The sequence below is a fragment of the Centropristis striata genome, chromosome 18 (assembly GCF_030273125.1).
Source record: "Centropristis striata isolate RG_2023a ecotype Rhode Island chromosome 18, C.striata_1.0, whole genome shotgun sequence".
In the NCBI taxonomy this organism is placed as follows: domain Eukaryota; kingdom Metazoa; phylum Chordata; class Actinopteri; order Perciformes; family Serranidae; genus Centropristis; species Centropristis striata.
This window is the reverse complement of record NC_081534.1, coordinates 14,750,167-14,776,295: the sequence shown is the minus strand read 5'-3', so window position 1 is coordinate 14,776,295 and position 26,129 is coordinate 14,750,167. Positions and strand designations below refer to the sequence as shown.

Here is a 26,129-nt window from a genome sequence, read left to right as displayed (position 1 = left end):
TATTTATATATAAATCTAAGATAAGAAGACATAAGAAGATACAATTACTTAAATAATAATTGCTTTAAAAAAATAATTACCAGCCTAGGGAGTCTGATGATAATTATTTAAATGAATTTAAATAATTTATAAGCCTTTTTTATGAGGCCTTAATTACTCATTTAAAAAGTAGGTAGCAAAAATAACAAAAAGAAATTAAACTAAATGTCCCTGTGAAATGAAGTGGAGTAAAAATAGTAACATAAAATAGAGATACTTCTTAAAATTACAAGTAGGCTACCTAAAAATGTACTTAGCTACTTTTCACCACTGGTAGGCTATATTTAGCTACGCAATTGTATCAGTAAAAGTTCGTACTATTTTCTATTTTTGTTCTTGAGAGAGCACCTTACCTTTATCATAGCAGCCTTTAAAATTAGTAAAATTAGTTTTTCACAACTGTTTGTTTATTTTTCCTTCATAGCACAAGAAAAACAGAGTCAAGGGAGATCTTCTAACCTGAACTTGTGATCACGTTGTGCTTTGATCACTGGAGAGAGACAACTGCTGTGTGTGGATCTGTGTTCACAATGATCTATATGGCTTTCAGTTCGTAAGAGATAAATGTAAAGAGTGATGTAAAGCATGACACCAAATGAAGAAAATAAACTTTACAAAACAGTTTTATTTCATGTTAAATAAGTAAAGTATACATTTTTTGGATAATTTCTACCAAAATCAATCATAGAAACATGGATATTGTATTTACAAGGTTAGCTGTTTATGCAAGAACAAGATTAACCACTTCATTATGAAATATGTGCCTACTGAACATAATCAACTGTATACTTGTAAAATACTGACAGGTAAAATTGTACAAACAAACATTGAATAAACTTGTCATTTAGATTTATTAGAGATATTCAATTTAAACTTCAATATAAAAATATTTCTGAACAGTGAATTTTATATGCTTAAAATTGTGCGTTAAACATCAGATTTAATTCAGCATTTTAGCTTTTTTTTAATTTATAAATAGTTAATACAACACTGTACATCTAACTCTTCCTAGAAGGGACGTGTGGTCTCAAGACTTCATGATTGTTCTGTTCTATCTCAGCATGTTACACTGGAACAGGAAGGAGATCACGACCGTTTTCAAAGCTTTAATGTTAGTGTCTAAAACCTGGCTTCTCTGATGATTTCCGGTCCAGCCAGGCTCCCATTCTGGCAGTCTGAAGGTCCCTATTGATCAGAACAGGCGTGTTAATTCAACACTTTTATGGATTAACACAGTAGTCGATTTTTGTCCCCCGAGAGTCAAAAGAATTCATGAAGAACGCACACATGACCCCAACACAGGTAAACATTGCTGTACGTTCTGTCGCAACCTCAAAAGATAACATATGACTGAAAACATGAGGGTTTTTTTGTTTGTGTCATATTCTCCTACCTGTACATGTTTCTGTAGCTTTAGGTCATTGATAGACTTAAGGGGCAGAATAGTTTTATTTGAAGGATACACTCGCCACAAAAGGACAAAAGATCAGTTAAAAAGCTGAAGCTGCAAAGCAGTGCAACGGTGACCTCTGACCTCAATATATCTGAATGCAAATGGGTTCTATGAGTACCCACAAGTCTCATGCAGTTTGGAGCAAAAACATGCAGTTTTTTTCATGCAACACAAATGCGTTATTTTGGCCTACTGTATTTGAATATTTGTGCATACTGGGGTCCCTAAACAGCCTGTGGATTGTATGAATTAGGTATGACTGAAAAGTTGAGACTCTTGTGGATTCACCCTGCCTAATTGTATTCATGTCTGTGTGATGTTTGTCTCCATAGCAGCATGTTATTGTAGTAAGAGCATTTTTTCCAAACTTGACCTCCCTTCATAAAATGAGCTGCTGTGACCTCTAGGATAATCACAGCCTTGTAGAACTTTACAAACACAAACTTGAGACCTAGAGCATTCAGGGGCTTTCCTTGGTATATTGACAATGAGGAGGTTTCTCAGCAGTTTCCAGAACAAAAGTGCTTGCCATTCAGATTCAGATGCTGAAAAAGGCAATTCTTGCAGAAATCATGAAAATGTCAAAAGTTATTGATACCAAATCAAAGCCTGGATTATTTTTCTAAAGTGTTCCTCTAAAGCTTGGTGTCTTTATGTAACGACTCAAACATTTATATAACAACCTAAGACACATAATAGAGCATATAAATGGCCTTAACATACTCATATCATGATGTGTTAATTCCTTTACTATTCTAAACTTCCAACAGTTCAATAGGCACCTAACCAAAACGCAATGTTTTTGACATATTTATGTACTATAAAAACTTGACACACAGCAATGAGCTGCATCTCAAAATATTTTACCAGCTTCCAGATCATGTACACCAGTTCTATGAGGCATTTACTGTTGACCTGCTATCTCCCCCAAAAGATGACCTGCCCCCTTACAAAAGACAGTAATGGGTCTATGGTCGGAAGGAGGGGAGTGTAACAGGTTTAGGCATTTCTTCTTGCAGCACAGTTTTTAAAAATGTCTCTGTACACCAATGAAGATCTTAACCCATAAGAACCCAGAACTATCCCTTATTATGGGGGATATACAACAGACCAAGTGAACCACATAGAACACATTTCTGATGTTTTAAAAAAAAATACTACGCCTAAATGTCAAAGATCTGTGATGTGACATATACGTTACATTGGGCATTTATGGTATTTATGTTTATGATATTTCTTATTTTTGAATTAAAAAACTAGACACATTTTCTACTTACAGAAACACAAATTTGTCTTTTTCTTTGCATCTCCACAACATATAATAAAATTGTGACATTAATCGTGCTGTTGAACAACAAATTATTTTTCAGATTTGTTTTTAAGTAACAAAATAAGAATAAATCAATAATAAATAAAAACAAATTACCATTTGCCTTTTTTGTTTTCATCTCCATAACATATACCATAATTGTGACTTTAATAGTGCTGTTAGACAACAAATTCCAATTTCAGATTTGTTTTATGTAACAAAATAATAATAAAACAATAATGAATAAAAATAAATAACAGTGCCTCTTTTGACGGCTTCTCAACAAGCTACTGTAGCTGTAGAACACTGAAAAACACACTTATGTACTAGAACATTTAAAATGTTTGTGACACCCGTGTCACTGTGGGTTCTCATGGGTTAATAAAGCCAGCTAGCATTGCAATTGATGTAATTGGAGAAAATCAGGCTTGGTGACAAATAAAAGCCTCATCTTTACATGATTGTGTGAATTATATTCAGCGTGACAATAAGAAACAGTGAGGGAGAGAAAAGGCAGATTTACAGGTGGAAGGATGTGCAGCAGGTGTTGGTGATTGCAGACAGTGTGTGCTGATCGCTCTGTGCTCCTACCTTTGTGTATCTGCGTGTTGAGCTAAGATTTGAGCAGATTTTTTTTGTGAAGGCAGAAAGGTTTATTGATCAGGCATGTGAAGGAGGAGTCTGCGGCTTGGAGATTAGCGCCGTGGCTCCGTAGTCTTGTCCCGTCATCTGCCCCTCCGCCTAAAACAACAGCTACTGATCACTTCTCATTCAGCGTTTACAGAGGCATGAGTCTCCAGGCTGGGATGAAGCTGCTGCGACAGAATCTGATCCAACAGGTTTTTGTAATTCCCCAACAGAAATCTTGCTTGAATTAATTAAAGTCACTTCAAATATTCTAAAATGTCAAGCAAAATTCAGCTTTAATGTAAAAAAAATAGTTTGACATTTAGGTTAGGTGAGAAAATTGATATCACCTCATGTTATGTTGTTCACTCTGTTAGCATTACTTGTGAGGAATATGACTGAATATGATTTGTTGTCATCAGTAACTTCACCACAGAGCTTGGAGACTCATGCAGGCATCCAGGCATCAATAATGACCATTTTGTCCATGATTTTGTCACCTCCCAAGGGAAGCACCGCAAAGTTATGCACCCAAAGGTTGGAAGTTACAAGGTGATAAAACAGAAAGACATTATAGCAATAAACATCCAGACAAATACAATAAATACCCATGGTGTTAGTCAGTTTACACATTTTCTAACATGCAAGCAGATGCATGCTCCTCTTTTTTGCAAGAGAAAGATAAAAACTCCAACATGGAGTAAAGACAGTGCAGCAGTATTGAGCCATATCCAGAAATATCATTACGAAATGCAGGCCGAGTCATAAAAGACGACAAAAATAGACACAATGAGGAGCACAATGTGAGTTATTTCTGGAGCAGCACAAGACGCACATGTGACTTTGATTGCATGCCTTTCATGCAAACTTACGAAAAGAAACTTAACTCACAGGCCTTTTTTACAGCAGTCAATTTGACTCATCATTGTAGGAAAAGCCTGTGCTACTTTAAACATAAACAATGGCTCTGTCTATTTAAACGTCTAAGTTGTAACAGAGCCTGGAACTGAAGCAGTGAAACAGTATATATTAATTTTATGATATGCTTTTCCTTTTGAGACATATCAAAATGTCTATGAAAAAGGCTTATTCAAAGTACACTACCACCACAGTTGTTACCCTACAGTGCAGAAAAACACAGCATCACACCCCCTTTCACACTTTCACACTCACTTCTGCTTTGGCCAACCGGTTTGCATTTTGCCTCCGCAGATCTGACTTGATAAAACCTACACAAAAAAGGAAACAGAACAGGAAAAGCCTGCATGAGATAAAGACACAAAGTGTGGTTGAACGACATGGTGTAATACAGGTGACTGTCCAGCAGGTGGCTCCTGTGCACAGAGACATCACAGTGGTGACTCTATCCAAGTATAACAGCACTTTGTTAAGGATTTTCCAAGACTGTGTGGCAACAAATGCAAATGTGAAGAGAGTACAGTATACAGTCTAACTCAAGTCATGCTTCCTATTCCCTCCAAACTCTGCAAAGTTGCACAAAAGCTTAATCATTACCCTCAATTTCCACTTAAAGAGAATGGTTTCAAAAACAAATGCTTACCTTTGAGACTAGAGAGTCATTCCTGTACATGCATTTTCATGACAAATCATATAGGTCTCTCTTTATCATAAATGAGGAGTTTCGTTGTGGTTTTCTCACCTTTCCTCTTAAAGCTGGCATGATGACCACAACAAGAAGTCCACTCATGTGTCAAAATAATGAGTAAGTTTCAAAATACACTGAGTCACTTTGTTGACCTTTGTGAGCAGACAAGTCTCATTAAATAGTCTGGCTGGGTTTTTTCTACTGTGCACAATGTTTAGCTTCAGTGGCTAATGAATTCTTTAAAAGTTATTCATTGCTCATAAACCTCCTCAATGGGCCATGCAAAAAGACTTGAGGGATGAAGTATTGTATTTAAAGGGCCAAGTTATCCCCAAATCAAAAATACATATTTTCTCTCTTACATGTAGTGCCATTTATCAATCTAGATTGTTATGGTGTGAGTTGCCAATTGTTTGAGATATCAGCCATAGAGATGTCTGCCTTCTCTTGAATATAATGGAACTAGATGACACTCAAGTCGCCAAATAAAACATTTCAGTCACTCAACAGCAGTGTGTCTTTCCACAAACCATGAACCGGTTACTCAAGATAATCCACTGAGCTTGCTGTGAGCAGTTTCATGTAGGAACTATTTTCTTTCTACTGAACTACACTTGCAAAACTTATCACTGCGCAGAAAGAAACATGCACCTACTAAAGATAAGTGGCTCTTGCTCTTGTCTTGATAGTGTGAAATGTAAACATCACTGACTTGGCAAGCTCAATGGTGCCAACTCTAGACTTCCTTCCACATAGTTCCATTATATTCAAGAGAAGGACGATATCTTTAATATTCAGCAACTCACACAAAACAATCTAGATAGGTGATAAATTACGGATAAGTTTTGATATTGGGGTGAACTTTAATACAACAAATCTGTGTGTATGTCAGCATACGTGTGTGAGCATTTATGACAGTTTTATAATTACCTTCTGATGAGACAAAGTTTCCACTACTTGGTCAATGAACAACAAAATGTTTACAGCACCACCCACTCACTTGTTTTTCAAGAAACTTCAGCTTTGAGTTTAATGAAAAACATCCGTTTTTGAGTTGGGAGATCAGAGGGAAGAAGAAAAATGCATGTGGCTGGTTACACACTTTTTTTCCCCAAATATCAGTAAAACTGTTTTAATGTAACTCATTTAAGGGGAAAAAGGAAAGATTTCTAAGAACTCTCAGCCCTGAGGTGCTTCTAAGTTCAACCTACGTAACTGTAAGTACGTGACATATTTATTTCAGTATATGCAACAATAAAACCATATTTGTCAACATGTTATATTCTATCTGTGTCATGACATTCAACCCTGAAACAGTCGTCCAGGTGAAACAGTAACCATCGTCTGCATTCTTGGAATTCAACAGTTTTCCCACAGAAACAGCAAACAGAGACAATTGTTAAGCATAAGACCAGTAGCTTGCTATGACTCTCCACAGCACGTGTTTCACAGAGAGCAAGCTCTTACCTGTCATTATTGTGCCGATTAGAAGAAAAACACAGAGGAAGATGTTTCCTGCCAGCGTGTTGAAATGGTCGATGATCTTCCCCTGGCAGATGGTGAAAATAATGCCAAACACCTGGGTATGCAGAACATGTAACTGTTAGGAATAAATCTGTTGTTTGCACGCACACAAGCAACCTTCACAACCCTCACAACCACAACAGAAGAACGATGGGAAACAAATGTCCTTAAAGAACCTCGTCGCTCCAGTTTCTCACTCAGCAGCCAGGCCTTTTAAGAAGCTGTATATTGATATCTTCTGGGGAAAATGCAACAATAAAAGGACCCATCTATGGTCTGTTGACAGGCAAGATTTGTGAACAGTGGTAGCATTATGTGTCAGATAAATTTGCATGGCTCCCACATGTTCATACGTGGTTTGCAAGAATTATGCTTGTTTTGTCTGTTGTTTGTTACAGATCTGGTGAAACAAGACCCAGATGCATAAACGATGAGCATGTACAAAACTTTTTCCTACACATAAACTATGTGGTTAAAATGGAAGAATGTGGGGACCTCACGCATTCTTCACACTATGCATTCACAAGGTTTAAGCTAAGATAGTTGTTGGTAATATGAAGGTGAACATGAAATATCAAGAGAGAGATGCAACCTTATAAAAAAATGCAGCATCAAAGGAACACATTTAACTGCATGGATTCTGGAAACTGTTAGTGTTATACCTCTGCCAAGGAGGTTATGTTTTCAGTTTGGTCTGTCAGCATGATTACAGAAAAACTACTCGGCCTGATTTTTATGAAACTTGGTGGAAGGGTGCAGCATGGGCCAAGAAGAATCCATTAAATGTGTATCTGAAACACTGGGCAGGTTCACAAATTATTTTCCTCTTACTTTAACATTGTGAGATAGGGCGCTATTTGTGCTGCATTCATGTGGGATCAAAATAATTGGAAAAATGAGTTCCTGACTGGGAAAATTACCCTTTAAGTTTGATCAATAACTCTAAAAGTCTGAGAAAAGTTTGGGACACATTTCATGGCTCACCTGATCCGTTTCCTTCATTATTCATATGCAAATACTAGAAACGGCTGTCACCATGTTGTGTAAACGCTCCAAGCAAAATAATACACGTGCATCCATGTTGTTTCCACATTACAGCGATAAGCTCATGAACACACAGTAATCAGACTATGTAACCTATGTATTGTTATATATATATACCCAGGTCTCCTTGTGTACAACCAGTAAAAACAAATATTCCTCCTCTCACTATCCCGCTGGCCTTTTCTTCATTGTTTTATGTTTTGCCTACAGAAGAGTTCACTGTGCTGCACCTGTGCTGAGCAGTTGAGGAGTCCGGATGAGGTTCCTTCTGACTCTGGGTATGTCAGCTCCACTGCAAACTCAAAGCCCAGCGGCAGGTAGCCGGTCATGAAGAATCTGGACAGAGACACACAGTAAATGTAATTGTTAAATCACATAGAACTGCAACTCTTCTTTCTACTAAATAACAACATTTCTGGCATTAAATGTCAGTAACACAGCCTGGATTGTACATGAATGGGTTAAAGCGAAAACACACCTCCTACACAGGTGCAGTTCAGTGATGTGTTCTGCCTCTCCCTCTATCATAATAACTTGTAATAATAATAAGAAGTGGATGATGAGCTTTGTACATACTAAATGTCAATATCCTCCTCTATTGTTTTGACAGTGTTACACAGGAATCACAGGTTCTGAAAGCTGTCCACTGTCACTAGATTTATTTCTCACTAATAGCATAACATTGTCTTTCCACTGAAGTGACGACAACTGAAACTAAACGGCAGCAAAACATCAGCCTGCGTCAGCACATACTGTATTTCCAGGCACATTTCTTTGATCTTTACATACACAGCCTCTGCCTATGAATACACTTTCATATCAAGAACATACAGCAATGATATGTGACGGTTATTGGTAAGGCTGTGTAAGAATTTGTCTTAGATGCTATTATAGGTTAAGAAAAAATATGTGGAGCGACAGTTGTACGCACTGGATAAAATGAAAGAAATGTTAACTTTTTGAATGGAGTATGGTTTAGAAGGAATGTGAAGTATGCTGGAGGTAATTTAGTCTCTAAATTAACAAATTAAGCATTCTGTGAGTTATTTCACTATTCAGCCTGAGTCGCCTGAGTGAATGGCATACACTGGCTGGCATTATGTGTGCATGTATGGTACATTGTGTAGGTGTGCCGTTACAAAAAGGGTGAGTCCCATCTAGAAGCCACAGAAAAAGTGTCATGATTTCACAAAAACCACATAAAGATTAAGACTAGAAGTAAAATACTGCTCCGTACAAGATCTGGTTTAAACTACAAATGGAGGGCCTAGTCGATTATTTTTACTTCAATTATTATTTTGGTAACATTTTACAATAACCATCATTTATAAATGGTAAACAGATAGTTTATTAATGTTTAATCATCATTTATAAACCGTATATAGACCATTTAGAATGGTAAATACATAATGTATTAATGTTTAACTAACTACATAATTTATAAATGACAAATAGAAGGTTTATTAATGTAAGTTTATAGTTCATTTACCAAAAACAAACAATTTAATTATAATTGATAGTTAATTAATAGTGTTAGTTGCACTCATTTTAACATTTTTAACACCATATTAAGTATGTTAATGATTTTAAAATGATTCATATACCTTTAAGAAATTGGTTTAAAACATTTAACGATTAAATATGTATAGCACTTTGTAAATGGTTAATAATTGGTTTATAAACCATCTATAAGCATTACTTAGTTGGTTATTGTAAAGTGTTACCATTATTTTTTTGTTGGTTTTGATAGCAGGATTAATAGAGAATGTATCATCCTGTGCAAAAAAAGTAATTTCAAAACTGTGGCCTGCATGTTTTTTCTTTTTCCATGAGCAGGAGGCAGTGTGATCTTTGCTCTTCCTGGCCTTTAATACTCGGCCAGTGTGTACAGAAGCAAGTCTTCACCTGAGGTCATCCTGTATGTAGGCTGTATGTGCAAATGATTATCAAGCCAAAGTTCACCTCAAAATAAACACGGCTGTAAATTATTATTTTAAATGTCAATAGAAATATTGCACTTGGAAAGTATATATAGGTTGCATACATTTCAAATTGGTTTCCATTTCTGATTCATTTTAGGTCCAACTGAAATTTTTTAAGGTCTTTGGGTGGAAGTGTTTTCTGATTACATTTGAAAAATTGATCATGCTGTTTGTCTGAGAAGATTTTCTTATCATTTCATTTTCAGGTACTTGGGACTACTGTTTTTTCTATATATTTTATCAAATTTTAGAAGCAAAAAAGAGTAGTCCCATGTACCCAAATAAATAAATTCTATAAATAAATATTGAATGATGTGAAAAAGGCTGTATCTTGGAAACTACAAGGAGCACAATCAATTATTTGAGATCTATGAACTCATCAGTTCAATATCAAAGATATGCACTCCAAGCAGTGTAAAATAAATTGAAATGGAATTTAATATGGAACATCAGAAAAATGTTGTGGCAGTTTTCTTTATCATACAAGGTAAAGTCTTTGGGCAAAAATGGGTTAAAAAACCTGCCTTGGAGGACACAGCCTCTGTGTAAGGAATGTGCAAATGGTTAGAGCTGATGTTAATGAGCTCATCCAGCTTGCATACTTATAATCAGTATAGTTTTGGTGACTTTGTTGTAAATGTTTCTATATACAAATCAGTTTGGTTTCCCGTCTCTTGACTGAATGAATTAAGTGTAAAGCAAAATCATTAAAAATAAAACATTCCTTTGGTACAACCCTAATTTCAAAAGAGTTGGCACACTGATAGAGTGCATACCACTAAGGCTTAGTCCCTGTAAGCAGACTGTAGGGTTTGAATCCAGCTCGGAGCTCTTTCCTGCTTGTCTTCCCCTTTCACTCTGTAACTCTAACTATCAAAGTAAAGCTGAAAAAATGCCCCCCCCCAAAAAAAAATATAAGTATATAAGTAAAAATCACAGTTAGAGCGTTACATATCTAGTGTTTTTCACAGTGTCCCAACTTTTTTTGGAATCAGGGTTGTATATCATAGTCTTTCTATACCCAAAAAAATAATAAATGTATGAATGAATGAATGAATGAATGAATGAATACCCCAGAGCTCCAGCGGTGATGAAGACCACCCATAGGTGTCCCAGATTGAGTGTAGCAGCATAAACTATCATCCCCACCAGAGACATGAAGTAGACTGCGAGCGTCGTCTGCCTGGAAAAACAGATGAAATATGAACAACACTGAACACTATGTTCATTATTATCATTATAAACATACACAGTACCGCTGAATTTACCGCTCTTAACTTTTCAGTAGGTATGGTAGAAGACCACTGTAGCTTCAAAATAAGTGTGATTGGTTACAAACAGCTTCAACATTTAAAGGTGCCTTGTGGAGATTTGACCACTAGTAGCACTGTGGAGCTATGTTATATGAAACAAAAACATCACATAAACATCATTTCATTCATCTTGAAATTAGTCTTGTTCACAGTGATCATAACAATTTGTAATAACAATTAAATGTTTTAATTAACAGATGTACTGTAGAGATTGTTTACTTTATTAATTACTTTATTAATCCCAGAATGGGGAAATTCAACCTCAGCATTTAACCCATCCATGTCAAGTGAACACACCATGCAAGGAGCAGTGGGCAGCACATAACTGCGCCTGGGGAGCTATGTGGAAGGGTTAGGTGCCTTGCAAGGGCACTCCAGTCCTTGACATGTCAGTCCTGGGAATCGAACCGGCAACTCTCATGTTAGAAGCACGATCCTAACCTCTAGGCCACAGACTGCCCAAGATGAGCAATCAGAGTAGGGCTGGGCGATATGACCCTAAAAGAATATCAGGCTATTTTTGCGATAACGATATACTTGACGATATTACGAAATACTTAAAAAGATATTAAAAATATGATTTTTTTTTGTCTGTATAAATAAACAAAAATCTAAAATGTAGTGTGAAGTGCAAATCTCAACAGTTGCCAAATACAAAAAAAATTACTCTTGACTCTTGAGTATGAGCAAATAATAAAAATATCCATTTAGGGGTTTCGGGGGCATATTTTAATGACATTTTGTAAAGGAGAATAAAGGTTCTTGTATGTTTTATTTAAGGCATCTTATTTTGACAGTCTTCTTGTAAGTTCTGTGGTGGACACATTGTGCTCTTGTTTTGAAAGCTGCATGTGTTTAGCAACAGAGATTAAGTAGCTTTTTGTGATTAAAACAACTTTAATTGTTAGCTAATATTAACTTTACGCCAAGAAGTAGGAATGAAGTAGGAATGTTGCCAATATCATGATATGCATTTTTTTTAACCATAAAAAAAATATACCGATATTATCGTGAACAATACGATATGGCACACCCCTAAATCAGAGTGAAATTAAAATATGTATGAGAGTAATTAAAAATATTTGGTTCAGACAACAAAGCCAGGTGGGGTTGAACATGTCCCTGCGTGTGTGCCACAAACACACCCGCATTTCCCCATTTGCAAAACAAAATTTGAAAGAAGACTGAGGGGGGTCGACTGAAACCCCCCATAGGGAGGACACTGCTGTCTCTGCGCAGCCAAAAGACACACAAAGGCCGGAAAGGTCAGCGTTAGAGCAGCATGCTACACCTGGACAAACAGACACAGAGCCCCAACAGCCAACACATAAACACTAAACAAGATTTGCAGCAGGATGAGGAGCGAACTGGCAATAAACAGAACAGACCTAATAAACCTAATGTTGGATACAAAAGACATGTAAACTACAACTTCAACTCTCTATGTATGTTATTTGATTCCCAACAGTTCTCCAGGAGGACAAACTGTTGTTCTTTACTTCCAGTGGTGGAATGTAACTAAGTACATTTACTCAAGTATCCAGCTTCCAGAAGCTGTTGGATATATGCTCCAAGTATGGGGTTGAGTTTAACGTACAGTACAATGCAAAAAAAGAGTGTTGTATTGATATGTAGGACCAAGGAAGATCAGAAGCTGCACTTTCCAATGTTTTACCGGTCAGGGCAATCCCTCTGTGTATCTAACTGTACGAAATATCTTGGGCACATCATCACTGACAAGATGGAAGATGATGCTGACATGTACAGGCAGAGACGAATGTTGCATGTCTAAGCAAACATGTTAGTCAGGAAATTCCACTACTGTTCTGATGATGTGAAAGTAAACTTGTTTCGTGCTTACTGCACCCCTATGTATGCAGCCCCATTATGGGTCAGCTACAAAAAGGAGACCCTGCGCAGACTTCAGGTAGCATACAATGACTGTCTGAGGATACTAGTGAAAAAGCCCAGGAGTAGCAGTGCTAGTAAGCTCTTTTGTGACTCAGGGCTAAGCACTTTACAGGCTCTCTTGAGGAACCTGATGTTTAAATTTATGTCTCGACTTGATGAGTCACAAAACTGTATTATAATGATGCTCACAAGCCCAAGGTGCAGCTCGGTCAGATATCAATCATATCTGTGGAAACATTGGTATGGGTGCCTTTTAAAACTCTCATGAATAAGAGTATGTTTGCATGTGTTTATGTATCTGTTGTTTTTTGTTGTTTGTCTTGCTATTGGGTCTAGAGCCTGTAATAAAGTTTATATATTGTACTCGAGTACAATTTTGAGGTACTTGTACTTTACTTTAGTATTTCCATTTAATGTAACTTTATACTTCTACTCCTCTACATTTAGAGGCCAATATTGTACTTTTTACTCCACTACATTTAGCTGACAGCTTAAGTTACTTTTCAGGTCAAAATTTAACATGAATAACATGATCAATTACACATTTTTTCATTAAACCTCAAAAAAGCATATTAAGTAGTTAAGTAAGTGTATATGTGGTGAATATGGCATAGCTTGTCTACCTGCACTCTTCAATTAATTTGTAATTGATTTTTTTTGTTTTTGTTTTTCTGTGTTTTGTTTTGTTTTTTAACCGTAATTATGTGTATATACATATCATCAAGCCGCCTTGTGCATGAAATGCGCTCTATAAATAAAGTTGAATTGAATTGAATTGAATTGAAAAATGTTTCCAATCTTTACTAAATTAAAACGCTGCTTACATAAATGCATCAGTCCAAATAATCTAATAATATATTTAGAATATGTACTGGAATCGCAGTGGGTCCATTCTGCATAACGAGTACTTTTACTTTTGATACTTTAAGTACATTTTGATGCTGATACGTTTGTACTTTTACTTCAGTAAGTTTTGAATGAAGGACTTTTACTTGTAGTGGAGTCATTTCACAGTGTGGTATTAGTACTTTAACTTAAGGAAGGGACCTGAATACTTCTTCCACCACTGTGTACTTCTTACTTGTAGGTTTTAGTTTTGTCCAACCAAATGCCACAGATCAGGGAGCCAACCATCCCTGCAATGACAATAGTAAGGCCGATCCTCCCAGCATTCACCTCTTCTCCCTCAAGGGGCAAGAAAGATAGACATAGATTAGTGACCTTACATACCAAGAAAAGGTGAGGCAGTTTGAGAGAAAGCAGACATCATTTCAAGCAAGGGAGTGAATATGAGTGAGTTTCTACATTAATCTGGTGTCATATAATCCATTTTCCTTTGCTCCTACTGACAGATTAAATAAAATAAATAAACATATTGTATGTCTATATATATATATACACACACAGTAGGGAGGACTTACAGGGTAATGCTCGATGATCATGCGGTTCAGCAGGGTTCCAACAGCATAGAAACAACCAACGTTCAGACCTGCAAGTTGAAAAATATTGTCAAACTCAGTCTTTAACCGCAAACCACAGGACAAAACATCTGTTAGGAAACACTGAAGTTAGATAAGTTATAAAATATTATAATATGAGCAGTCACATTTTTTGCTTTGCAGTTGTGTCAAATGACCCAAATCAGGCTGGTTTCCAAAACAGAGAGATGTCTGAACCAAGGATTTCTATAAAAGGACAAGTCTGCACAGAGTGTTTTTACTTCAGCAAAAGTTTTAGATACCGTCAGTAACTCAGACACACAGAAAGAACATACACCTGCATTAAATAAATAAATGAAAGAAAAGAAAACGTTCATGATTTCAAAGTATTAGCCTACTGTACTAATGAGCCTGTTACTGTAATATAACAGGACATTGAGGATTAGCAGCTACAGCTCAGTTGAACAGACAGGGACAGGTGGAGCTGCAGCCTGCAGGACAGAGTGTGCTAATCACAGGTAAATCTGAGACCATGTGCATGAGCTCTGCATAGTTATCAACAACCCAAAGATCATATCCAGAAGGAGCTCTTTGGTTTCAGGACTGGCATGGGTGCACTTGTGTGTGCATAGACTGCAAAATCTGGTGTCGAAAAACAAGATAAAAACACTAAATCTGAGGGAAAAGGTACTCAAAACAAGTGAAATTATCTGTCAATGCAACAAGATAATTTCACTTGACAAGATTTATTGAATTAAGATTGTTAAATCTCGTAATAAGATTATAGTAGACATATAGTGTAAAGTCCATCACTTAAAATACGAAATTAACTCTTAAAACAAGATAAAGTCGTTTTTTATCTTGTAAGAACCAAATAACTGGCAGTAGTTGGGAAAGTGAAAATAACAAACAACAAGGTGAGACAACCCTCAGTTCTGATCACTGAAATTGAAGTCATTCTAGATACTACTGATGACAATTTAATCTGGTTTAAAATGAATACCAGAGCCACTGAGGACGCGTCTCCTTCTTTATTCTATTTTATGGTGAGTGGACACCAGTGTTTATGTGCATTACCACCTACAATGAGGTCCCTGATCCACTAGGCAGCCTTTAACAAAACTCACTGACAGAAAAAATGGAAACCCTGTGAAGATTCTTATGTTTGCAAGTTCTTGCGTCACCTCTTTTAGGACTCTACAGCTGCATCGAAAACATTGATTGTTAAAGATGAGCTAAGTTAAACGTCCCCTGATGACACAATGGACCGATGAACAGCCACAGCCCAATTTAACCCCTTAACACTCTAAGAATAGTCACATGAACTGTGTCACATGAAAAGACATGGTAAAGTCAAACAAGGGCAAGTGTTTCCTTAAACTGCTCACAGCTGTTGTTGGTACTTGGAGTGACTTGACAAGCTCAATTATTTTGACTGCAGAAACTACAAATAAACTAATTTCAAATCTCAAAGACCTTTAACTTCATTAAATGTTTCCTTCTGTCAAATCGATCATGTTGTTAAACATTGTCAGACTATAAACAAACTTTGAACCCCTCCAGGAAGTATGCAGTCTCTTCTCTATGAGCTTTTGAATGACTAATTACTTTTATGACGTTTATTGATAAGATAACCCTGGTTACACTTTAATGGGAGACTCACTTGGATATACACATATATGGATTGTTTAGCTTTCTGGCCTGCAATTTTTTCAGTGGTGGAAGAAGTATTCAGGTCCCTTACTTAAGTAAAAGTACTATTACCACATTGTGAAAATACTCCACTACAAGTAAAATATCGTGCATTCAAAACTTACTGGAGTAAAAGTACAAAAGTATCAGCATCAAAAAGTACTTAGAGTATCAAACATAAAAGTACTCATTATGCAGAATGGACCCACTCAGACTGTTTTATATATATTCTAAATATATTATTACATTATTTTTATTGATGCTTTTATGTAAGCAGCGTTTTAATTTTCTCAAAGTAGGGCTCATTTTAAATACTTAATATTCTGTAATGATGTTTAATTAAAAAAAAAAAAAAGTCTAATCCCTTTAAATTGATCGGAATATTTTTGTTATATTTTGGCCAGAAAAGAAACTAAAGCTGGCAGCTAAATGTAGGGGAGTAAAAAGTACAATATTTGCCCTAAAAAGGTAGTGGAGTAGAAGTATAAAGTTACATAAAATGGAAATACTCAAGTACCTCAAAATTCTACTTGAGTACAGTACTTCAGTAAATGTACTGAGTTACATTCCTGAATTTTTTACTATCTTGGTTCACTCTCACCGCTCAGGCAGCATCATTTTCAGGTGAAAAAGCTCTAAATACCCACTGTACACTACCAGACAAGAGAGAAACAGCAGATAGACAGAGTTAGCGATTAATTGATGAACAAAGTGGCGCATATAACAGTTTAAAAAATCAGATATTTCTCTCAGAAGATGGTGGAGACCAAAAACAAAGCTAAAACAGAGTGAATACTGGGTTTAGATTCTTTAAGATGACTATGAACACGCCTCCAAATTAATGATATTGTTGACCAGGAAGTGCTGGATGTGTAGATAGGTACGGTAGCTATTTGCTTACAAGTTTGTCATTTCGACTTCAGAGGTGATTATACTGTACGTCAATGTAGATATTTTCAGCCCTGCCTGTGGATTTTTTCAAAATTAATTAATTTAACACAAAGAAAAAACTGTGGAGAAGGGTGATTGCTGACCATAAGTGATGATGAGGAGGATGAAGGGCTTGTTGCGCAGCAGCCTGAGAATAGAGGCTGTGTAGGAGTAGTGCTCTGGTGGGATGGTACGAGCTGTTGCCTGGGCCTGAGTCGGAGGAAGTTTAGGGCGCTCCTGGAAGACTGACATTTGGAGAGAACAAAATCAAAGTTAAACACGGTGAACACAAGTAACAGTAGCTCCAACACGTGTATATAAATTAAATTACTGGCGACCAAGGAGATTTTCGGTGCAATTTGTAAGTTTGTCAGCAGCATTAAGGAAAAACTTCTGGCCTGATTTTCATGACACTTGGTGGAAGGGTGTAGCATGGGCCAAGAAAGAACCCATTAGATTTGGAAGTGAATGCTAATCACGTGGTGGACACACTAATGAATTTTCAATCACTTTTGTTAACAATACAAGATAAGGCATTCATGCTGTATTCATGTGCTGTCAAAATTATTGGGAAAATTAGTTCCCGATCATATTTCATAGCTCACCTGATTTGTTTTCTTTGCTCTTCATTGTCATGCAAATACTAGAAGCTAAATGCTTTGAAGAATAAAATATAAATATGATGGTGCATTTAAATGTGTGTAGAAATCATTTGTATGGGAAGTGGTGATGGCATTTTACAAATGAAGTAGAAAAAACCTCTCTACTGGTATTGGTATCACTTTAAGGGTACATGGGTCTGAATATTTCACAAAAGTACTGTATGTGATTTTAAAATATGTAGCCACCAAAGGACACATTTTAAGGGAAATATAAAAGTAACCGATTAATACTGTTAGACACCTTATTTCTTTTCTTAACACGGAGAAAAGGGCTACAAACTTCTTAAAAGTGAGAGGTGCATGGGGAACAAATGAGCTGTGGAATGGGACAAATTCAGACGCAGCTGGACAGGTCCACACACGTACTCTTGTCAAAACACCACCACATGATGCATGGTGGCGTGTGAATAGTTCCACTGAGGGTTTCTCAGGCTGAAGGACAGTCGGACCGTCTGACTCAGGAGAGCCATCTTTTAGGGGTGACAACTGTGACGTGACCTGTTTTAGTCTGTCTTTTCCATCGAGTGAAAGCACGTGTCCTCAGGCTTCCTGGGGAAACACAGATGTCGGTCTTTGTGGCTCTTGGAGCTGAGCCAGCCTTTTCTCCCAGCCAGCAAATCAGAACTGAAGGTTTGTGTTCAGTAACCAGTAATCCTATTAAACTCACCGGCTCGTTGAGTTTTAAATGATCTCAAAAAAAGTCTGTGAATACTAATTTTTTCTTTGCCACCCCTGGTGATTCCCCTTTAGTCAGTCAAGCAGATCCACTCCTATTGCATCTTCATGCAGATGTTCTCTGTGGTTAACTTTGGCTGTCAGTGTGTTCAGAGCAAGGTGCCGCAGCCAAACTTCTTCTCTCACCTCTCTTTGCACACACAGTTTATGCAAATCTCTGAATCCTGGGACTTTGTCTGGCCTGCTGACTCACCGGCCTGTTGCAGGGCTACAGATGGCCCTGCCAGCAGGACAACCCTCACACATGGCATCTTGCATGTATGTGTGAGGGTGTTCTATGTGTGTGAGTATTTATGTGTCATATCATGAAACCACTGCGGCCAACTGGCGTGAAGTAACTAAGAGCAGCATAAGTCACATCCATTGCCCAACAGAATGAATCACATGACCGAAAGTGGAGGAAAGTCTGTAAAGAATCTGTATCTGTAGCATATTTATCTTTCTACTCTATATCTCTCATTCTCTTTATACTAACACGGACAATCTGGATGTTGTACATGGTGCCACTATGGAATGCCTTCACAAGCATCCTTTTGTGTTTCTGAATGTAGAACGCTTACGAGCGCCCCCGCCCTCCCTGTCAGACAGGACAACAGCTTTTTCATGCAACTTGTTCCTCCTCTCTTACAACTAACCAGCCCACAATTCTCACATACTAACTAGGCCTGCTTGATCATGACAAAATCATAATTTTGATGACTGAAACCATGATTATTTAATTAGTCATTGACTTTCGAAAGATTGTGTGCTTATTGAACTTAATAAAAAAATGTCTTGGGCATTTTTTTTTAGATTATCTTTAAATTAAACTGAATACCAAACAAAAAAATATATAAAAACAACATTTTTAAAAAGCAGTTGCAAAATGGGTAAATTAAATTAAATACATTCTAAATGAAATGTAATATATTCATCGACATATAAAAATAAATATATATAATACATAAAATTAAATCCCACCAAAATAAAATAATCATAAAAGAAATAATATAATTTAGTATGCAAAAATAATAATAAAACTCTATATTCAAAAATTTGGGATACTATATTCAAAATTGTGTTGTGGCATTTTTTATAGAGTGCTTGGCAGCCTTATCAGTGCAGGAGTCACTAGGGCTGACTCCTGTTGATGCATTATTATTATTATTGTATTGTTGTTGCATATTTGAAATAAATCATTCAAATCAAATCAAAATCAAATCAAAATCAAATCAAATCAAATCAAAATATTCCACTCAGTAACTTTCAAGGGCCGTGTTGGATTTATGACATATTTATGTAACTAAACGTGGCACGATAATCATTTTATCTTTACCATCCTGATTTCATAATTGTTGGAAGCCATAATCATATAATCATAATAGTTACACCCTTATTTGTTACTCTACTCTGACTAACCCTTCTGTTACTAATTTGTTACTTTACCCCTGAAATGGCATTTCACATGATTCTAGTTTTCCCCATATTAAAAATAGAAAGAAAAATAAATATGATTGAGATTGAGAGACTGAGATAATATATAAGAAGTGGTAGTAGTTGGGTGATAAGTAAATGGGTTACAAAATCTTGGGATAAAAAAATTTAAAAAATTTAAAAAAAGAAGTGGTAGTAGAAGGACAAAGAGCAGGAGACATACAGCCGACTGCAACTCTGCATTTTTTGCTAACAGCTCACATCCTCTGTGTCACGTCAAGTCACGCCACTTCCCTCTACCACAAAATGTCCTTCTGTGATCATAGATCCTCTTTTTCGAATAGCTCTATACCAAATATATACACAACTAAATAATACTGTTTAGTATGCTGAACCACTCTTATAATAGGGTGCCTGTTCCTGTGGCATCTCTCCTGAACTTACTTGTACCACAATAGTGTCTTTTTTGTGAATCTCCCCCTCAGGGAGGGTTTTGTGTTGGTGCAAACATGCAGGTCAGCACTTTCCTTGTCCACTGAATGGTGTCTCTTGTAAGAGTGCTCGCCTGCTGTAGATTAAAACCATCATCAGGTCAATCTACTGAATAAGAAAATCGCACTGGCCTGAGCAAAAAAGGGCAGAGACAAAACACGTGAAAAAATCTGAGGGAGAGTGGCTGAGGTGATGTCACCCGTGACTTCATTCATTTAACTCACTCTGACTGCTTCATTGATCACCTCGGCTTTCTATCCATTCACAAAAAGCTACTGGTTACACAGAACAGTAAGATCAGTTCTGAAATAGCATGGACATCCAGTTAATCTACATTTTATGTAAATTCAAAACTGACGAAACTGCAAAAAAACACATCACTCTTCATGGTGTCTAACCAAGCAGAAAGTTTCAGTTCTATATGGAGAGATTTTGAGATATGCACCTCTGTCTGCACGGCTAGATAAAAATATTTTATTGTACAATTCATGTGCGACGTGAGAAATCTTACCGCAGACAACAAGGATGAAGAGTAAGGTCGCCACTCCTGCTGTGATGTAGAACATGATGCTGATGTGGTGAGCCAGCTCGTCCATGTCGTCCACATTAGGCACCAAGATGGGAGGCACAAGGAACCCGATGGCAATTCCCAGCTATAAAACAACAACATACAAATAGTACAGATCAAGGAAAACAGTTCAAAAGTCAACACACATTAAATTGTTGCCACTAAATCTCATATATAGTGACTGAATGGTACAAAGACATGTGTATTTAGCCTCTTAACAATCAAATACTGCCTTTCTGATGCTGCAGCAGAGTTTAAAACAAACAATGAAGATATAAAGCACATCAGATCTGAGAAATCCATTGGTACCACGTGTCATGCTGACTTGTCAGGAAGAGGGTGAAATAACACTCCTAAATAAGGCTAAGTTTCGAAAAAACTGACATGGCCATTTTAAAAAGGGTCTCTGGACCTCTGATCTCAAGATATCTGAATGAAAATGGGTTCATAACATGCCCACTTCATGCTAACCCCATGCAGTTTGATCATCATCTCATCTGAAACTTGCATGTGCAGGCCAGTGAAACATACCACACACAACTTTTTGCCCAACAGATCTCAGATCTCTAATTACTACATAATCTGGCTGCTATATGAGCACATATGAACAGTATCTAGGTCATCCAACGTTATGTTAAAACAGCTAAACAGAGAAGTACGATACTGGGAGGTTTCAGCAAACAGTTAACACAATTTTCTCTGGACTCTCACACCAAGACACTAGAAGCCCTATGTGACTCTGGCATCCAGTGCAGCTGCATAATCTCCAGCCAGCTGCCTCAGTATGAGGACCTTGCTTTCAGATAAGATATTCACACAAACCTGGTTTCCCAGGACTCCTATGGAACAAGCGGTGGAAACCTCTTTCTCTCCGAACCACACTGAGGCGAGGTAAGAGGGAATGCCAAGGACGAATACTGTGGCTATTGAGCACACAAACTGGCCAAAAAAGGTGACTGCAAACATATTGGGACTGGCACTACCAATTTTTATCCAAGCACCAATGCAGTTAAAGGCTGACCCAACAAGGACAACATCCCGGATTCCCCTGTTGTCCAGAAGCCACAGGACGGGTAGAATGAGTGGGATGTAGGTGAGCAGGTAGATCATGGCCAACCAGTCGATGGCCAGAGAGTCAATGTTGTAGAAGCGCATGAATATGTTGCTAATAATGCCGTACTGGAGCCACATGAAGGCATTGCTGGCTGAGACGGCGCTGAAGAGGAACAGCATTACCCAGCGACGGTGGTAAAGTTTGGTCTGAGCTTTGGGGACCAGCTTTGCCTGGTCACCCTGTAAAGCCTCGACGTCTAACCGTGACCCAATAGAGATGGCTCTGCCGAAAGGTCCTGGAGTCCACTGCAGAGAAGAGAGGCCCAGAGCGAGATTCTTTGCAGCCTTGGGCCGAGGCCATTCTTCACCGCCGGGTTCAGAATTTGCATGGTTGTCTTTCAAAGTATTGTTTTGGGGCATTTTAACTGTCCTAAAGTGGGCCCCTGGAGCGTGAGAGGTGAGAGATCTTAAGATTTCAGAGCTTGTGTCCCAACAGCTCGCTGTCCTGTGTCCAAACTGCCTGTGGTAGAGAGATGCTGTCCTCAGAGACACCAGAGAGTGAGCACAGCTGGAGTGTCCTCAGTCCATTCACTGACCCTCTATACGTATGCATCACCTTTAGCTCTGTCATGTGACATTAATATGGGGAAATCTTCCAGTTCTACTTAACTCCTTCAATCTTGGCCCAGTGTCATCTCTTTACTTAGCTGTCCAAATAGGAGTGATTATGGAAAACATCTCATTTGAAGGATTTTGTAGTTTGTACAAGTTAATGTTTCCAAATCTTTGTTATTGATCACCTATGGATCCCTGTGCTGTTAAGGGAAACACCTAGAATATCCCTCTAATCACTTTATATGCATGCTATTTGACAAATAGAGTTTATGGAGATGGTGGTAGTGTCTTTAAAATAAGCCTACCTTTGACTTATATTCTTCTTGCACCATTGAAGGATGTGATATGATGAAATGTGCTGATAAAACTGGATTGAGACCTGTATTGCAAGGGTGCAGGTTTTCTCATCCGGTCAATTGTCAAGACTTTGCAAATAGATTATCATGCACAAATGAAACGAGAGACTTCTGATAAGGTATGAAAATAAACTGATATCCTGAAGTATGTTGACTCTGTGGACGTGTCAGCAGAAAAGTGAGAAAGCAGGTTTGTCAAGGCAGGTTTGAATGTTTAACCTGTCTGAGGACCAACCCTTCAAATACACAAAGACATTTAAACCAGACAATGTTTTAAAAGACTAGATGCTTATTAGAAGTCTATCAGAAAAACAATAAATTGTTTTTGCAACATCCAAAAGCCCAGTTTGTACTCTGGGTTACACTCAGCTAATTTTCAAGCACTCAGCGATGACTTTTCAGTGACATTTTGCTTGGAGTTGTTGTACTGTAAGTTGACTCAAGTGTTGTTTGTTCAGAATCTTAAAGTGTTAAATAATTGCAAGGCTACATTACCAGCGGCACGATACTGATCTTTACACACCTGTCTGCTTATTCGGCTGCTAATGTGCTATTTAAAATGCTGTGTTGCCTCTAATTTAGATAAACAAAATGCAATAGGAGCACACCAATGCATCTGCATTAAAGTAGAAGGAGCATCATGCATGTCAGGAATTTTGTCAGTTATATGAGTGACCACCAGTCAGTCAGAGAACTTTGGGGTATCCAGAAAACAGTTTTCATGGGTTATGGAAATGCATTGTATTGTATTATCATTTTTTAATTTGTCAGGTCCAGTCTCAAGTTTGGGTTGGTTTGAGGCTGTCGAGTTACCTTTAATATTTAATATAAATAGTTCAGTATGACCACTGCAATGTCTTCCTCTTTCATCTCTCAGCTTTTAACAAACTGCAACACGTCAAGTCATTAGATACTAGTTAGTTCTTCGACAGACTTCAAGAATCTGTCCTCTGGCTTTTATCTATCAGACTAACAATGCTACAATGCTTGTAGACAAAATAAACATTCTTGTATTTTACATCCTTTCATTTTTTCCCAATTGTTGTTTAGGTGTTCACTGGGCCAGGGACAGCATCAGTGGAGAAGCTTTGCCAGAGGACCAGAGGGGATCAAAATCTTTACACAGCTTCAAGAGATGACTTTTCAGTGTCTCTAAAAATTAAAATGTCGTTTAACTCTCACAGTAATATTGTTGATTTATACAAATTTGGATTCTTTATTGGTTTGTTTGCAACAATGTTACCCAACTAAACAAAGAATGCATTTTGGTAAATGATTGATTATTGGAGGTAATTTTTCATGGAAACATTGCAGAAAATGCTGATTTTTACCTCTCAAATATTTGTCTGCATTTTCTCTTATTTAATGTAATGAACTGAATACATTTGGGATTTTGACTCACAAAACAAGACATTTAAAGAGACCACGAGGACTTTGGGAATCTGGGATGAAAATTGTGAAAATAATTTACATTTAATTTGATAATGAAAATAATTAATTGCAGCCCTATTTAATATATACTATATAACATTGCAAAAACTGTAATGTCTTTACCTCTCACTGTTTATTTACAATACTTCCATTAAAAGTAATATAGGAATTGAGATTGGCTGTTTAGATGTATCTCCCTGCATGCTTGTTTACTGTATATTGCTGCCATTCATATTCTGACAAGAAAGTGATGCTGTGGTTTGAAGGCACAAGGGAAGCACTGTGGTCGCCTGAGCGTGCGTAATTACGCAAACGTGCCAAATCGATGTGGGCATATCCGCCTGATCAATGGTTAGTGGAGCCATTAGTATTAATCAGTGATCAAGTAGGTCAGTAAGCTAACCTGACCTACTTACTGACCAGGGGACACTGTGTGTGTTCCACACCTACCTGATTCCCGAAGACTCCGATAGAGCAGGCGGTGGACACTTCTTCTGACCCGAACCACACTGAAGCGATTCTGGACGGCATCCCGAGGATGAACACCTGCGCGAAGGAACAGCAGAACTGTCCCAGAAAGGTGACGGCGAACAGGTTGGGTTTGACGCTGGCCACTTTGATCCATGTGCCTGCACAGTTGAGCGCAGTGGCCACCAGCGCGATGACCCGGAGCCCCTTTTTGTCCAGCAGCCAGGTCACCGGGAAGATGAAGGGAATGTATGTCAGCATGTAGATCATAGACATCCAGTCTATGGTAAAGGCGTCCACGTTGTAGAACTTCATGAAAATGTTGTTGATGATGCCGTATTGTATCCATTGGAAGGAGTTGCAGAGTGAATATGAGCTGAACAGGAGGACGATCATCCAGCGCCGTTTGTACAGACGGGTGGGTAGCGGCGCTCCTTGCCCGGCAGGCTGGCTCTGATCTTCGGCGCGCTGCACCGCGTCACCCGCCTCCACCTTGACATGGTTCTCCAAATCTTCGTTAAGTTTAGTGTCTCCTAACGCTTGTTTCTCGGTCATATTAAACTAGTGCTAAATATACTCATGGAGTACACACTTTAGTCAGCTACTGTGGGTCAAACCACTGCAAAATAAACTGAAAGTGGCTGAAAATCGCCCTGTTTCATGGGTGAACTATGAAACTTCCAGCGCTTTCCGATCTGTTATGGACAGATAGGTATATCTGCCTACAACGTCATGTTTACAGCTAAAAGATCAATCAAATATATATGTAGTAAAAACTCCGGAATAGTTAATAAGTAGTGAAAACTCTAGGCTACAACTTCCACTTTGAGCGGCATTTCCTCCTTGAAGCTAAGAGTCGAATTTACGCTTAAAGCCTTCACAAGTTCAGTTTATAAGAGTAACAGGAAATTTCATGAATGAGTATGATCCTTTCAGGACAAGATTTCCGAGAGTTCACACGTGTAGGAGCGCCTGCTGTGACCCTCCACCCGGACCTAAAACCGCTTTGGGATCTTGAAACAAATCGGTCACCGCAGACACAAGGGCGGAGTTACAAAAAGTGTTCTATGTGGTATCTGGGTAGCCTGTAACAGGGAGATATCCCATATTTGCAGTATGTAACTCCCTAAATGTCGGCCATTTCTACTCTGATACTATGGAATTTGTAAAACAAGCCCATTACAAAAACCTAAGTACAACTGTATGTTCCAGTTTAAAAACAATGCAGATATCACTTTCTGTATTTGGTCCACCTGCTTAATAATAATTGGAATTATCACAAAAACTTGAATGACATGAAAACCTCTGTTGCGTTCAAGGACAAACATTCATTGATACCCACTCAGGGCAGGCCATGAATGATTATATTTGTGCTTTACAACACACTTTAACTTTAATCTACTGGTGAACAGTGCCACCTAGGGATTGCCTCAATAAAAAAATTAACCATTAAAGGAAAAGTTCAAA

General features: G+C 37.7%; 1 protein-coding gene across 3 annotated transcripts; it reads right to left on the bottom strand.

Moving 5' to 3' along the window:
- Positions 1-646: 646 nt before the first annotated feature.
- flvcr2b (FLVCR heme transporter 2b) lies at positions 647-25,909 on the bottom strand. 3 transcript variants are annotated; one of them, XM_059356304.1, is made up of 11 exons: positions 24,645-25,909; positions 20,683-20,824; positions 16,974-17,114; positions 14,230-14,297; positions 13,890-13,993; positions 10,657-10,767; positions 7,833-7,938; positions 6,502-6,613; positions 4,602-4,657; positions 3,393-3,542; positions 647-1,224 (listed from the first exon to the last, which is right to left on the bottom strand). In XM_059356304.1, the coding sequence occupies exons 1-10, from the start codon at positions 25,215-25,217 to the stop codon at positions 3,462-3,464; spliced, it is 1,494 nt and encodes a 497-aa protein (XP_059212287.1). In that variant the 5' UTR covers positions 25,218-25,909; the 3' UTR covers positions 647-1,224; positions 3,393-3,461. The 3 variants fall into 3 exon arrangements, with proteins under 3 accessions (XP_059212287.1, XP_059212285.1, XP_059212286.1); XM_059356302.1 differs by lacking the exon at positions 24,645-25,909 and adding an exon at positions 21,562-22,335; XM_059356303.1 differs by lacking the exons at positions 3,393-3,542; positions 24,645-25,909 and adding an exon at positions 21,562-22,337.
- Positions 25,910-26,129: the final 220 nt, after the last annotated feature.